Here is a 16,008-nt window from a genome sequence, read left to right as displayed (position 1 = left end):
GGAGCCGAGGAAGAAGAAATCAGTGCTGGAGCCGGGCCCATGGTGCCTGGGCACCAGGAATATTCTTGGTGCCCAGGCACCACGGGCCCATAGAACTCGCCGCCCATGAACATGTGTCCTAACGAAACTCACTGTACAAGATTGTCCTCACAAATTTTCACCTTGAATCTGGGCCCATAGACTACGAAAGCCTATGATGATGGCCAAGCTACCAAGCTAGGGCTCAACCAACCAACCAGTCACCTCTTTTAGCTACCATATGAAGATAATGATGAGGAATTCTCACACATAAATAATTCTTTAGTCAACTAGACGTAAAACTATAAAGACACTAAAATGTAACAATTCTCTACCTTTCAACACACACTTGATCCAGCATCAGCTACTAGTAGTGGTTTGTTTATATAATCAACTGATCTGAGAGGACACGTTCATCACGGTCTAATCTTATGCCATCAAAACCGACATATTTTTATTAATATTTATGAACATTTTTAACTCTTTAATATGACAAAATCTATATCAGTTAACAAAAAAATTACGTGTTTTACCAAATCACATCTTCTATTTGCTTAAATTTGCAGCTCTAAGCTGAGAGAGTGTGTCACATTTTGGTCCGATAGGGATGCACATAAAAACAAGTTGCGAAACTTATCAAATGCCAAAAAATTAACAAGTGTCTAAATTTGAGGCCCCCTTTTAGCTTGAGGCCCAGGCCAAATGGCCCTCCTGGCCCCCCCTCTGATTGGCCCTGAGTACTGGAGGGAAATATTTAAATACTTAACACAAAAAACATTCTCATTTTTTAAAATTGATTACATCGTTTTATATTCATATTACTTTTCTGTAGACTTGTTAAAACAAAAATGTATATTTTGGGGCTAAGTTTTTTGATAGTGTCCTTTTAAAACATGTCTTGTTATAACAACAAATATTAAAACTGTAATTTATTCATGAAATTCCTAGCGAATAAGTCACCAAAAAGTTATCAAAGTTACAGGACAAGTTAATGTTGTAATATTATTAATGTATACAGCGCCAACAACATACACTGAACTTTAGAAAACATAGGCCCAGATTCTGCAAAGGCTTATGCATGTGCTTACTTTTATGCATGGTGATTAGTCCCATTGAAGTCAATCATGTGAGTCCCAGTTAATGATGTGAGTTGTCCCACTTGCCTCCTCACAGTGAGCAAAGTCAAGCACATTGCTAAGGGCAGGTCTACACTTAAAAAGCTGCAGCAGCACAGCAGCACTAGTGCTGCTGTGCTTCTGTAGTGCTTTAGTGAAGACAGTACTACCCCGACCCGAGAGCTTCTCCCATTGGCTTAGTTAATCCACTTCCATGAGAGGTGGTAGCTATGTTGACGGAAGAAGCCCTCTTGTGGACATAGCACTGTCAACACTGGGGGTTAGGCTTGTATAACTGCATTGCTCAGGGGTGTGGATTTTTCACACCCCTGAGTGATATTATAGTGATGTAAGTTTATAATGTAGACCTGGTCTAAGTCTGTGCAGGATCGGGCCTTAGACTAAGGGTAGGTCTACACTTACCCGGTAGTTCGGCGGCAAGCAAATCGAACTTCTGGGTTCGACTTATCGCGTCTTGTCTGGACGCGATAAGTCGAACCCGGAAGTGCTCGCCGTCGACTGCGGTACTCCAGCTCGGCGAGAGGAGTAAGCGAAGTCGACGGGGGAGCCTGCCTGCCGCGTCTGGACTGAGGTAAGTTCGAACTAAGGTACTTCGAACTTCAGCTACGTTATTCACGTAGCTGAAGTTGCGTACCTTAGTTCGAATTGGGGGGTTAGTGTAGACCTGCCCTAAGAAATGGTCCCTGCCACGAAGAATTTACAACCTAAGGCCCTGATCCTGCAAACATTTACACACCTGAATAACTATGCATATGAGAGAGACAAGGTGGATAAGGTCATATCTTTTATTGAACCAACTTCTTTTGGAGGAAGGGATAAGCTTTTGAGATGATTCACTGAGCTCTTCTTCAGGTCTGGAGAAAGAAACAAGAGTGTCCAAGCTAAATACAAGGTAGGACAGATTGTTAACCATAAGTTCATACATATTGTAGGAGATCACTTAGAATGAAGTGGCCAACCTTTGAAGTCATAGGACTATGAAGGGTTAGTAGGCAGCAAGGTGTATTACAAGTTGTTGTAATGAGCCATAAAACCAGTGTCTCTGCTAAGTCCATGGTATTTAGCATCCAGCAGAGTTATGAATTTAAGTTTCCAGGCTCACCTTTCAAAGGTGTTGTGCAGGTTTCCTTTGAGAATGAGGACTGAGAGGTCAGATATACAGTGATCACTTTGTGAAAAGTGTTGCCCACAGGTGACAAGATGTTTTTGTCTTTTATAATTTTTCTGTGTGAGTTCATTCAAGAGCATAGTGCTTGTCTGGTTTCACCCATATAGTTGTTGCTGGGGCATTTGATGCACTAGGTGAGCTACACCACATGTTGTGATAGGCATATGTAGGACCCATGGATCTTAAAAGGTTGTATTTTGAAGTAGTGATCATCGTAGCAGTGGAGATACGTCTTCAGGTTTTGCATCTGTTGTTCTGGCAGGATCTGGTGTTGATTTGAGTTGGTGTCCCAGTCTGTAGGGAGCTTGCTTCTGATGATGACTTTAGCAAGGCTGGGGGGTTGTTTGAAGGTTTGGGAAAAATTTCTTTCAGGATGTGGTCCCCATCAGGCACGGGTTGTATTTGTTTGATGATACCTGTATGGGTTCTAGTATGGAGTGGTAGGTGACATCTAAAGGTGTGCGATCAGTGTTTGTTTTTTCCTGTATGGAAACAGATTTTCAGGGTGTCCCATTTGGATGTCCCATTCCACACATAAGTATTCTCAATGTGGAGTTATGTGTATAATCATTTGCAAGATCAGGATCCAGTTCAGACAATACCAAAATACAGGGCAACAGTCCAGGTAAAGAGAGTGTGAAGAATCACTGATAAAAACACTAATGTAGGGAAGACTCTTGGAGATGACCACAGAGGGTTTGTTAGACAAGAAGTGGGAAACTGTTCTAAGTGTAGGTGTTAACATGAAAAAAGGTATGAAGCCAAAGGGAGTCTTGAGGTGAGAGAAGTAAGATGGAAAGGGACAGAGTAGCAGAAGATAAAAACAGAGATGTAGGCAGGATTGAGATTATATAGGGCCTTGAAAGAAAACCCAAGGAGCCTGAATTATATATTGTGAAATACAGGCAGGCAATCAAGAGAGTGAAGGGAAGGATGATTTGATAGAAGGAAGCTTGGAGGAGGAGAATGATTTTAGCAGTGGTATCTGGGGATAAAATGAAAGAGATTAGAAAATAACACGCACAGAGGCCAGAGGAATAGAGGTTACAGCAATAAAGGGAAGACGTGATGAAGACCACAACAAGGTTTTAGCAATGTAGATAGGAAGGAATGGCCAGAGTTTAGCTGTATTCTAGCAGAAAGAAGAACAGGGTTTAGGGAGATGCAAAAGAAAGCCCACGCGCGTGCCCAGAGACAGAGCTGCAATTCTCCTGCAATCCCGATTGCAGCAGCTGGGAAGGCAAAACACAGACCAAAGGCGACTGGTTTCGTGCCGCGGTTGCTGCAGGCAGGCGCCTGACAAAGGTGCCCAGCTGAGAAAGGGTTTCCCAGGACGCTCAGTCCAGCGCCCCGCGCCATGTCTGGGGGTGTGAGGGGGGCGCTCTCGGGCCCCAGGCTCTCATCCGCCCCACCTGTGAGACGGTCCCAGCGCTGGCTGGGCTCACCCCAGCGGGGGCCGCGCGCCGAGATCCTGGGCTGACGGCTGAGGCTGAGGTAGGAGGAGCGCGCGCGCGCCGGACGTTGGGTGTCGTCGGCGCGGCGCCCTCCCCCAGCTCCTGCCTTCCTTCCGGCCACCATCTTGCGCCCCTCCGCGTGTGTGCGCTGAGATCCGCGCTCCCCGCCCTGTCCCCTGCCAGGACAGAGCCGCTTCCGCCCGGGAAGGTACAAAGGGGCCTGGGGCCCGCTCGGGGAGCGGGGTTCTTGGGGGGGGTTCCTTGGCGGAGCGGCCAGGCTCGGGCCTGTGAGTCGGGGAGACACCGGTGGGTTAGGCCGCGCGGGGCCCGGCAGCTGGGGAGCGATAAGCCGCGGCGGGGGAAGGGCCGGGATGCGGCTGTGGGAGTTACGCGGGGCTGAGTAAATTGTCCCCCCTCCCCAAAGAGAGGCCTCGAGCCCCTGCCTCCGCTCCCTGGTTTCGCCTCCTGCTTCCCCGTCCTGTCGCCGGGATATGGCTGGTGTCCGGAGAGCGGCCTTGCTCCCTGACTGGCCGTCCCGGTACGGAGCCTCGGGTGCGGTGCCCCGGAGATAGCCGGGGCCTCCGCTGCGTTGTAGACGCTGCCCGCCGCGGGGCTGACCTCCCCAGCGAGCAGAGCCGTGTCCATAGTGTCGTTACTGTCCTTCCTTTTTAGATGAAAGAAACAATCATGAATCAAGAAAAACTAGCCAAACTCCAGGCTCAAGTGCGCATTGGGGGAAAGGTAAGGCACAGCCCCGCCATGCAGATGGGCACCAAGTAGTGTACATGAAACTTTAAATCTATCTAAACTTACTGTTTTATCTTGGCGAGGTATGGATGTAATCTAACTAATGTACTGTTTCTATTAGTAATATGTTTTCCCACAATCTCTTGCCTATCAAATCCAACTTACTTTCCTTATGTCTACATATTACCTGTGTATTTATGTTCTTCTAGGTCAGTGGTAAAAATACAATGGAAATTCTTCTAATTGATTTTCCAGAGAAATCTGGCAAAAGTAAGGCTGATTGAGTCTCTCATTAAATGTGTGGTTCATAACTTCTATTGGGAAACCATTGGATTTTCAAAAGCAAAATATACATTCAGTTTAAGCATAGGGGTTTTCATAAAAAAACAAAATTACATTTATGAAACAGGATACCATATTTCTTACCCAACAGGATTAATTGCTCATATGTACAGGAGAGTCTCATCTTACGTGCATTTAACATGCGAAAATTCAGCTTTGCAGGGTCGGAAAAAAAAAAAAAAAAAAGAAAAATAACAAATTAAATACTGTATCTGTAGTGCAGGCGACTCCGCCCGCCATTACACTCAATGTAATTTTGACTATATGCGATTTTCTCTTTATGCGCTAACAGCAGAACGTAACCCCAGCGTAAGATGACTTGCCTGTATGTTCTAGTTTTCAGACTGACTAGGTTTTTCTGTATTTGTCCGGTATCATTGTATTGAATAGGTAAGCTACTTCCTGACGTATCAGTTCCATGTCTTTAAAACAAGATCCAAATCATTAACAAATCCGTAGACGCAAAATTATTTGTCATTTAAAAACATTTTTAAACCAGTCCTTTGTTTGCAAAGAGGGATTAAAGGTTCTGTGTCTTCCTGCAAGAACTGATATCACTAATACCAGAACTAGGGCCTTGTTAAGATGTTAGTGATGTCATTAACTCTTGCAGGGGAAACATTTTCTGAATTATTGTGTTGGCTGGATGAAAACCTTTCAATTAGTCTTTGAAATAGGCCTTTGTGTAACTTTATATCTACAGCTGCTAACTACTTAAGCTAGGTTTATTTTAAATCATTTCAGTAATGTTAAGGGAATTTTTCAGGAAAAAACTAATGCATATTATCTTTGCTGAGATGTGGAGTTGTTGCACACACGTAGTATGAAAATTAGAAGTGGTGGAGGGAACCTATTGAAGGCTGTCTGCTGTACCCACCCTTGAGGGAACAGATCTGTAGAGTTTTCTTTAAAGGCAAACTTTGTCTTGTTGTCTTTGTTTTGAAGGAAGGGGGTTATAAAATTGCTGCAGAACCAAGAAATAACAAATGTAGATTGTGATCTCTATAAATACAGATTATAGTGAACTAAACAGGATTTTTCTGCATGAAAGCATTTAAGTAGCATAGTCATTACATAAATGTGGTTTATAAAGCACACAGAATTGCTTTCAGCCACAAATTGAAGTGTCATGTTAATGAGGCTTGTGTCTGATTACATACCTAGTCTAGATAAACCTGATATGGCAGTGCAGGCTATAGACATTTTTATTCTAGTCACGTACATGTGCACACCTAGTTTGCTCCAGATTACAACTTGCTCATTGTAGTGTTGATAAGCGACAAAACTGGGTGTGTTTGTAGGCATACTAGCTGCTTTGTGACTGTAACTGAAAACAATGGAGTTTAATATGTTAGAGATGCTATAGTTCAGTCTCAAATGGGCATGGGAGAATTGGGGCAGAGGTAGTATCTGAATCTGCTATTTTTTAAAAATAGGCTGGATTTGATGGTGTCTAATACTTTCAGAAGTACTTTATTGCAGCATTGCGAAATCCTACTCCTCCACTTACTTGGTATAAGTACTATTTTACTCATGGGGAAAACTTAGGTTTGCTAATCATGCAAAGAATAGAATGTGCCTAGTCTAGAAAATTTTCAAGGCTGTTTTGTAAGACTTCTTTGTCAGTGAATTCCTCTATATCTAGCTTTAGCAAAATGTCTTTCAATTCATTTGGGTGGAGTTTCAGGATTATTATGCCACTTGACGATACTATTCTAATTTGCAGTTTTTGTCTAAGATGTAGTCATTGCCATTTAGCAAAGACACTTCAGTTTTTTTAATTTTAGGGCAGGGTTGGCCAGATGTATTTCTCAGTATTCCAAACATAGTCTGCAGCAGCCACTCATCTTTAATACATAGGTGGAACCCCAGAAATTGTGCATGTCTCAGCAGGATCAAGGTGGATTTAGTGTCAGAGACCTGTAATCTTTACAGGCTTCAATTCTGTAAAGATGAAAGCAGCTGCTATCCACTTAATGGAAATTAACTATGAGATTCAGATAGCAGACAACTCTAGCATAAAGACTTAAATCAATCCAAATGCATTTGACACCTATTTTAACCTATTGTGAATTGGCAGGTGTCTCTGCAGACACCTGCCAAGAAAAACTTTTGTCAGATTCCTGCAAAGCATGACTTTCTAGACCTATTAAAAAGCCTTTTGTTCTGAAATATTAATGTAGTCCTGACAGGCTGATAAAAACTCCTTTTGAATCACTCCTTACATGAAAGGTCAATGTTCTGGTTGCAGTGACTTTCAAATTGCTGAGTGAGCTGGGTTCAGACTCTAGGCAGGCAGAGAGTTTCAGGCTGAGATTCCTTTCCAATTTGGTGGTAGAGTTTCACCTTAACTGGGGCTACTACTGTTCTTCCTATACTAGCCTACCCATCCTGGGGGGCCTTTCTCCACACACAACTTTAAAAGGGGCTGGGGTTTTTGCTTCAATTTGATTAAAGCCCATAATGTCCACCCACGTTTTTCTTTACACCAATTCACTGATCGTTACTCTCTCTGAGGGAATTGTCTAAATGGATGTGCAACTGTTTTTTATTGCTAGGACCTGGCTGGCCTGAAGCAGAAGCAGCAGGGTTTGGGACAGCAGACTCAGGGAGGAAAAGGAATGAGGTTAATAGAGCCATCAGTTTTGCGCTCTTTAGTTCAGGGGATGCCAAAATCTTGTGACTGTAATAGAAGCCATAAAGTGGCAATGCTGCTCTTTGACATGGAGAAGAGCAGTCTTCCCTGCCAAATAACTGCACCAAATCACAAATCTAGGGTGCTTTGGTTGGGGGGAGTTGGCCCTCAACAAGGGGAGAACTCATCTCTTGGTGACTTCTGCTTTGTAAATGGGTATGACCTAGAATTCAGTTCAATAGTACCTTTATTGATGTGTAAAATATGAGTTGCCAAATCAGAAAAGACAGATCCCAATCTCTGTCAGACATAGATATCATCTGCTTGGGGCAAAGTTTCTCTGTGTTTGAGTGGCAAATTCCTATGTAGTGCTGTAGCATGTCTTATTGTTCTTGGGATTCTGTACAGTTTTTTTCCTCATTTCTTTTTGATGAATAGTCTTTGATTTCTGATAACTTGAGGAAATCATTCTTGTACTCTCCTTTTATTTAGAATACATCTTATTACAGAGAGTTTCCTTTAATTTTAAGTTTATAAAAGTATCAGAATTTGGATATAATTTAAGAAACCTAGAACGGTTTCCATTCTCCTTTCCAGAAATGGTTCTCTTGGAAAGAGGATTTGATAGACTTTCCATAAAGTATACTTGGCAAATCTTTAAAGTGTGCTAAAATGGGATGTTTGTTTGAAATCTTTAGCCCATGGTGTTGACATAGATGTCAAACTTACCAGTTCTTCCTTCTTGACATTTATACTATCATCATCCCCTGTGAGTGATGTGTGAAATAAGAGTTCTTTAATTTGAGAACTGCTGTAATATAAAGGTAAAACATATGTTCTTTCCACAAAGGGAACTGCTCGCAGAAAGAAGAAGGTTGTCCACAGAACAGCTACAGCAGATGACAAGAAACTTCAGTTCTCCTTAAAGAAACTGGGAGTCAACAACATCTCTGGTATTGAAGAGGTAACTGCTTTAATTTAAAAAAAAAAAAAAAAGTTTGTGACGTTTGTTATATCTACTTCTGAGTATACTCGTGAACTGTTAGAAATATTGCAAGTAAGCCTTGAGCTTGAACAAGGCTTAGTTGTTCAAGTTTTCTATTGAAATTAAATCGTAGTCCAAAATTTGACTGTCTTGATATGATTTTACTTGCAGGTAAACATGTTTACCAACCAGGGAACAGTCATCCACTTCAACAACCCTAAAGTTCAGGCATCTCTGGCTGCTAACACTTTCACTATCACAGGCCATGCTGAGACAAAGCAGCTGACGGAAATGCTTCCCAGCATCTTAAATCAGCTTGGAGCTGACAGTCTGACTAGCTTGAGGAGATTGGCAGAGGCTCTACCCAAGCAACGTAAGTAATAACCTCAACATACTTTTTCAGCAGATTTATACAGTTTTTTTGTATCACAGCAGTGAACTTCAGGAGTAAAAATTCAGTGTTCCACCCATACGCTAATAAATGTAATCAAAAGAGAAATTTAGTTCTCAGATCCTGTTCGCACATCTATTTCCAACATGATATATAGTAAAATAAAAGAAACTGGCACATATCCCTTAATCTGCATGTAGTTTCTCAAATACCAAGAAATTGGAAGCAAAGTAATTAATGGTTATCTTACTCATCTAGGGCAGCTTGCTTAATTTGAGCACACTCATCTGTTTAAAATAGGTTAGCACATTTTTATGTGGAAAACGTATTAATTTACATTTATCTTTATATTAAAAAAAAAAAAAGTAGCCTGGGCTTTGTTTTTCCTCTTGAACTGGCAGTGTTCACTTGCACAGAATTTCAGGAGGGGATTTAGAGGCACTAAGGAGCTCTGATGTCATGCTCCCCCTCTGATTTAGCAAAGGTAGGTCTGCCTGGCGAGACTTTTCAGTAACCAGGAGGCAATGAAGCAGTATCGGGGAGTTCCTAGAGTTGGTATGGGGGAGAGAGATTATCAAGGCTTCCACCTCCAAACTCCTAGGTAAATAAGAAGAGGGGAGCAAGACAGCTCCCACCAGCAGCAGAAGCAATCATCACCCTGCAGTCTTGGATTAATGCCATATGCCTGAATTGTAAAGAGGAGGTAAGTAGAGACAAGGGTGGGTACCCTCAGCACAGAAAGGTGGTGCTGCTACAGAATAGGGTTTGGAGGAGAGGGAATTGGTGGAATGTGGCTAGTTTAACTGTCACTGGGCATCTCTCTCACTGCTGCAGATGGGGGCTTCCTGGTCTTGCTCTTCTCTTTCAGGTTAAACTTTTGAAATATCTTGGAGAGGAATCACGAACTGTTTGCCCAAGCTTATCCCCTCCCCTTCAGAGGATGAGGCCTTTGTTAGCAGTTGGGAGGATAGCCAGTTCCATCAATAGTGAGCCTGGTGCAACTTTCCCTGTTCCAGTGCACACCCCTCAGAATCTAAGGCATTTGTTTGGGGAGGTAGGGAGAGAAATGTTGCTTGTACAGTCCTCTGGCCCCACCTGCTGCTTTTATATCTGCGGTCAGGTAGTGAATGGCTTAGGTGTTGTGTACCCTGCAATTAAAAACCTGTGGCTGGCCTATGCCAACTGACTTGGGCTAAGGGGGTTAGATTAAGGCGCTATTTAATTGCGGTGTAGGTGCTCTGGCTGGAACCCAGGCTCTGGGATCCTGCGAGGTGGGAGGGTCCTAGAGCTCAGGCTGCAGCCTGAGACTGAACGTCTACACTGCAATTAAACAGCCCCTTAGCCCAAGCCCTGCGAGCCTGGGTCAGCTGGCATAGGCTAGCCACGAGTGTCTAATTGCAGTGTAGATATATTGAATCTCCTCTAACACGGCCCTTTTCTGGGTAGGGGAGGCGTAGTTGTCTATTCTATGGATGGGGGATGGTCGTGGGTCTCCTGTTTTCTGCTGTTAATTCAGATGTGGATGAGGAGGTTGCTTGATCCCCTCTGATAGAGTAGAGGGTTCTTTATGCTTTCCCATGGCCCAGAGGAATCTGCAGAACATCTTCAGCAGCTGGGCAACCTGTTCCTGTCTCACCAGGAGTTCAGATCCCTCCCGTCATCCTTTTAGGTTTCCTCAAGGCAGCAGCAGCAAGATTCCTTGGAACTCCTAAATCCTCAAAAATAAAAGGACCCCTTGACACCATAATGGACCCTGACTGTTTTATATGACCAAGTGCTAATCTTGGATACACCAAAACTTAAGGTCTTTAATATTAAAAGGTTTAAATGTTATTTTGAGTCAGTAAAACACTCTTCAACTTTGAATTGATAAACAGTTGAATCCACCATGCAATATTGCTTATTGGATTTGGGAATCTGTAATTGTTGAAAAGTGAATTGCCCATGCTGTTTTATTAAAACTGCTCAATTTATAACCGATTGAAATAGCTGATTTCTTCCAATGTATTAGCTAAGCTTGTGGAGGCCTCACACTTGATGGAGTCTCTGTGTAGAGTGCTAGCTTTTGAGTGCTACATCTGATCAGTAATTTCAGGGAATGTGCTAGACATCACTGGCCAGAACCTTATTGATTTGAGGGAAAATGGGGGACACATGAAGCTCTTTAGCACAGCCACAACCTTGAGTACCTCTACAATTGGTTATAGATCAGACTGGTTGGCGGCACCCCTTAATACTTTCCAGCTAAAGTGTATCTCCTTTCCTCTCCTATTATTCTCCCAATAGAGTTTAACATGTTGACACTCTGAATGACTTCTGTCCCAGACAGAAGAATGGTGGGGGCAAAAGGGGAATGGAGGCATACACAGCCCCATCCATGGGGCAAAGAATGGGGGACTTGGTCTGTGGAGGGGAAGGGGGCAGAATTGGGGATACTGGAATAAGTGGAGGTAGGGAAGGGAGAAATAGAAGTGTACACAGAGTCCCTGCTGTGGGAAGGACAATGGGGGATCCTAGAATGGGGTGGGGGAATGGAGGGTACACAGAACCCCTGCCATAGGGGGAGAATGGGAGAGGTGAACAAGGGGCACATAGAGCTGCCAGAATGTGGGACTCTGGTGTGGGATGGGGGGGGGGTAGGTAATAGGGGGCACAGAGACTCTAGCAGGGGGGAGATTAGGGTGAGTTGCAGGGACTCCCTGAAAAATAATGGGGTGGGGGAGTGTGGTACAGAGGGAGCTTGTGATTGGGAATGGATGAATGCAAGGAGCCCCTCTGTGTGAATAAGCTCAGCCGATGTAAGCTACGAAGTTTGACTCCTTAGTAGCCTGCTTTTAATAGTAATTTAAGATTGATTTTTGACCTATCAAGCCCAAAATGGGTTTTCCCCCTCTCATCTTGTGGTAGTGTGCTTGAGTGAACAACCTCCTTTCCAGTTTAAATGTGGTGCAGGATGTTCTTGGTTGGGAGGCAGGGGCTTGAATTCACTTCCTACCTACCCTTTTGATCCCCAGAGCCAGGATTTAGTGATTTCAGAGATCTGCTGCAAAGTCATCACATTCTCCCAGACTTTTAATGGGAAGGATTGATTGGTGGGGTGATTAAGGTGTTCAGTCTTCCCAACTCAATTTTCTGGTAAACACTCTCCCTTCTTTTATAATCTCCAGGGTAAACACAATTAAGCATGCTGTAGCTTATTGTTTAGAGTCTGGGATAGACAGAGAACAAATGAATTATCAATAGATCAAGATGCTGTTTTAATCTGAGTAAAATCCCAGCTTTTGTATTTGCAGATGAAAATGATTATTCATACAAGGCACTTAATTTGCAGTGTTGACTGAAATAAGCTTACATTGCTGTAATAAGTTGACCAGTAAAATAGTTGTAGCATGTGTCCTGTTGTTTCCTTGTGTGCTGGTTGTCTTCTGATGAGACATAATGAAATAGCCAAAAGAAAATATATACTCCTAGCTGGGTCTTATTTCACAATTATGTAATAAACTTGCATCACAGACACTTCCCCTGCTGAAATATATTTCAAGTTAACGTCAAACTTCAGTTTTGGCTTTATTCCAAAAAAATATATATTGTAAATTGAGATTTTTACAAATAAGCTTGGCATTTAAAATGGATATTACATTATTTGTGATTACAGCTGTGGATGGAAAAGCACCACTTGCTACTGGAGAGGATGATGATGATGAAGTTCCAGGTAAGAAGAAACATAAAATAGAAACTAATGAAAGGACCTACTGTCCCACAAAATACAAACATAATGTAGAATTGAGGCCAAGAATTTAGTAGGATAAAAAAAAAAAATAATTTGGTGTTTGACAATGAGACCATTACACACATGAAATAGACTTGGGGTGGGGGGCATGGTGGAGAAATGGTTAGGGGATTAGTCAGCCACTAACTGTTAAACTTCCCTATGGGCAAGTTATTCCATGGTGGACAACTACAACATTTTTTTTGCATCTTCCTCTGAAGTATCTGGTACTGGCTGCTGTCAGGGTATAAGACTAGATGGGCCTCTGGCTTAATCCAGTATTTTAGCTATTTTGTAGAAATAGCATCTGCAGTTTTTAATGTTGCTAGGCTAAAAATGATACATACTATCAACAGTGTGCATCAAGGAATTGGCCTAATACATATCATGAGGGTATAGAAGAAACCTCCCCTTCTCTTCCCTCTCCACTTCCCACCACACAAGTGTGGTATAGCACAGTTAAGTGTGCTATCAGGCATTGGTTGTTGTTGAAGACAGGATTCATAAGATACTAGTAGTTCATCTACACCAGTGTCTTATGTGGCATTTATATTTTTATGTAGAAATTGTTTTTGTAAATGCTAAAGCTGTAACATCTCATAATTAAAATACTTAAAGTTGACTTTAAGATAAAATCTTGACTCACTAGATATATTTGGTAGAGTAAAAAAGGTACTGATGCTTTGGTTTCAACATGTACTTTTCTTTCTTTCTTTTCTTTCTAGATCTTGTTGAAAATTTTGATGAAGCTTCAAAGAATGAGGCAAACTGAACTAAATGTCACTTTCTGAATAAAATTAAAACTTGAAAAAAGCTACATGAGCTGCTATTTTATATTGTGACTGCTTTTATTTGTAATTTTTTGTATTATGTTTACTGATCTGATGTCTAAAATCTGTAATATTTGGAAACTCCTTGAACATTGCAGCTCTTTTCTGTTTTATTGCTCGTACACAACATTAATTATCTTTGCAGCCTGGTTGAACTGAACAAACCTAAAAATTAGTATAAAATCAAATTGCTAACAATCTTTGCCTATACAGTTAATTTTCTGAGTAACTTGTATACAAGCAAAAACCTGGCTCTAGTGAATTTTGGCATATAATAAAAGATGTAAAATTGAAAACTGGCTTAGTGTGGCTTTTATTAGAAAAGCAAATATTTTTTAATTGGGAAATAATCTGGCCTAAATGTTGAATAATCATATTCCTAGAAGATCTTGCTTCTCTGCAAAGCATCTCCCAATTGCCATGTTACAGAACAATGCTGCTTAAAGTGTTAGTTCTAGAATTGATTGTCATAAGTTTGAAATGCTCATGATTAAGCAGTGAAGCCTCCTGATAGTTGTAGCCCAGTACACAATACCTGTTGGGTTTCAGGAACTTTTTTCTTTTGACCCAACGGAGTTTGATCAGACTTTCTTCTACACTCTGGTATTGCTTTGGTGCTCAGATTGACAGATAAATCCATATTATTGGTCTGTAATAAAACTGAGGGTTGCAGATAACTTGGGGAAACTAGGTATTAATGTCAGGTCGTGTGTTCAGAAATGACAGATACATAGAGAAACCCAATCCAGTGGATTATAGCAAAATTATTATTTTCTCACTAAAATTGTCCCAATATCAATTTTCACTTAAAGCACTATAATTACAGTAGGGAAGCTAGGCTGTACTGTGGAGTTTGGGAAAGGGAAAGATTCAGCAGAGCTGATGGCTGTTCTGTGAAAAGTGAGTGTAAATTTTTTTTTTTTTTTTTTTTAAAACACAACAGATCTGCTAACTGTCTGGTCACCTCTGCTTGCTTTAATGGCAAGTTTGTGTTTCTTTGAGCAGCATTTGTTGTAATGGGCTAAGACTAAAATGGATTTATACTCGTATATGAAAAGGGATATTTACTAAGTTAGTCTGACTTGTGCTAAACTTCTGAAGAGAGTGGAGTTGAAAGCCAGACTTTGGATTGGAGAGCCTATTTCTGGTGATGGATGAGAGCACTTTAGTTTGTCTTTGAGGTTGAGAATGTAGTCCTGGCAGCTAAATTTTTTTTCCTTTTGTGGATTTCTACAGTGCAATTATTTCTTCTAAAATAAGCTACGTGTACAATGTCATGTTTAGAGTAACTTTGAGTAAAACCACACTTCAGTAGTGATCCCAAATATGACACTTTGAAAACTGGTAGCAAACCAGTCTTGTTTCCTCATAACCAAGAAAGGATGGGGCTCCGTGTAACTTGCCAAGCCATGTAAGTCATGCCATGACTTTATTGTGCAACTTGTAACAAATTTCTCCACTATTTCTTAACTGCCACAGTTTGAGTCAGGGTAGAAGTTGTGTGTCTGGTGTAAGAATTCAAACAGTAATCATTGCAGTTTAGTTTCCTACTTTATGTAGGAGGAATTCTGTTTCACAATGCACACTTACTATATAGCATTAAACTGGAATATCAGTACTGTCACACTTCCATGCTTCAATTAATCTAGTTTCGGTCAATAGTAAAATATGGGGTATTTGAGTAATAATGGACTGCTGTAATGTCTCAAAGCACTTATCAGAAGAGCAGTGGCATAAAAATGGTTGATGGAATGTGTTGCACAAAATCAAGATTTGATATACGATGCTGGTGAAGAACTGTCCCTCAACAGAGACTTCCAAGAGGTGGTACAAATGGAGAACCATTTTCACAAGACTTTACTTGAATATCTCAGAATAGCAGCATTTCTGCCCACCTATGGAACTAGGCAGAAACTTTCTTGTAAAAGTTTCCATTTTGTAAATTTACTGGGCAGATCTAATACTCTTAATGGAGTATACTGGAGTTCAGGGCATGCAGCATTTAGGAATACTTGCATTTCCTAAGATAGTCTGATTAATTTAGAGGACTATCCAAATATCTATCAAACCATGATTACAGTAGATCCTAAGAAGGTAGGAAGGGGCATACTTTTGTTGTGATTCATGGTAATATAATTGACTAGGAGATTCTAATTTTTTTTCCTGTATGTACTCCGCCTGATTCCACGTTCTGTTGTCTCTACCTCTTGAAGTGAACAGATTAATTGCCGTAAACATTTAGAGGTTGTCACTAAGTATTTCCAGTTTCTGGAAGTTATGAGCTGATTTTTTTTATTAACATGTACTTTCATCACTCCAGTCCGTGCCATGTTGAATGCAACCATTACAACACCAGGTATAGTCACAGCAAAGAAACTTCATACCTATATTCTGAACAGCTTTGACAATGCAGAACTGCAAACATGTTTGCATTTCCATTTAAAACAAAGGCATATGCAAATCATTAAAACTTTGACCTAGCTTCCCTGTAAATGTCAAATTAAACCTTATAACACCTGGATTCTAGTATAGT

At 41.4% G+C, this 16,008-nt stretch overlaps 1 protein-coding gene across 1 annotated transcript; it reads left to right on the top strand.

The window, feature by feature from the left end:
- The first annotated feature begins 3,870 nt into the window (after nt 1–3,870).
- BTF3 (basic transcription factor 3) lies at nt 3,871–13,462 on the top strand. Its single transcript, XM_024194143.2, has 6 exons — nt 3,871–3,984; nt 4,449–4,517; nt 8,351–8,464; nt 8,657–8,858; nt 12,532–12,588; nt 13,371–13,462. The coding sequence occupies exons 2-6, from the start codon at nt 4,449–4,451 to the stop codon at nt 13,415–13,417; spliced, it is 489 nt and encodes a 162-aa protein (XP_024049911.1). The 5' UTR covers nt 3,871–3,984; the 3' UTR covers nt 13,418–13,462.
- Nucleotides 13,463–16,008: the final 2,546 nt, after the last annotated feature.

This window comes from Terrapene carolina, unplaced genomic scaffold (genome assembly GCF_002925995.2).
Source record: "Terrapene carolina triunguis isolate 2854851 unplaced genomic scaffold, T_m_triunguis-2.0 Scaffold69, whole genome shotgun sequence".
NCBI classification, from domain to species: domain Eukaryota; kingdom Metazoa; phylum Chordata; order Testudines; family Emydidae; genus Terrapene; species Terrapene triunguis.
This window is presented reverse-complemented; position numbering and strand designations above follow the sequence as displayed.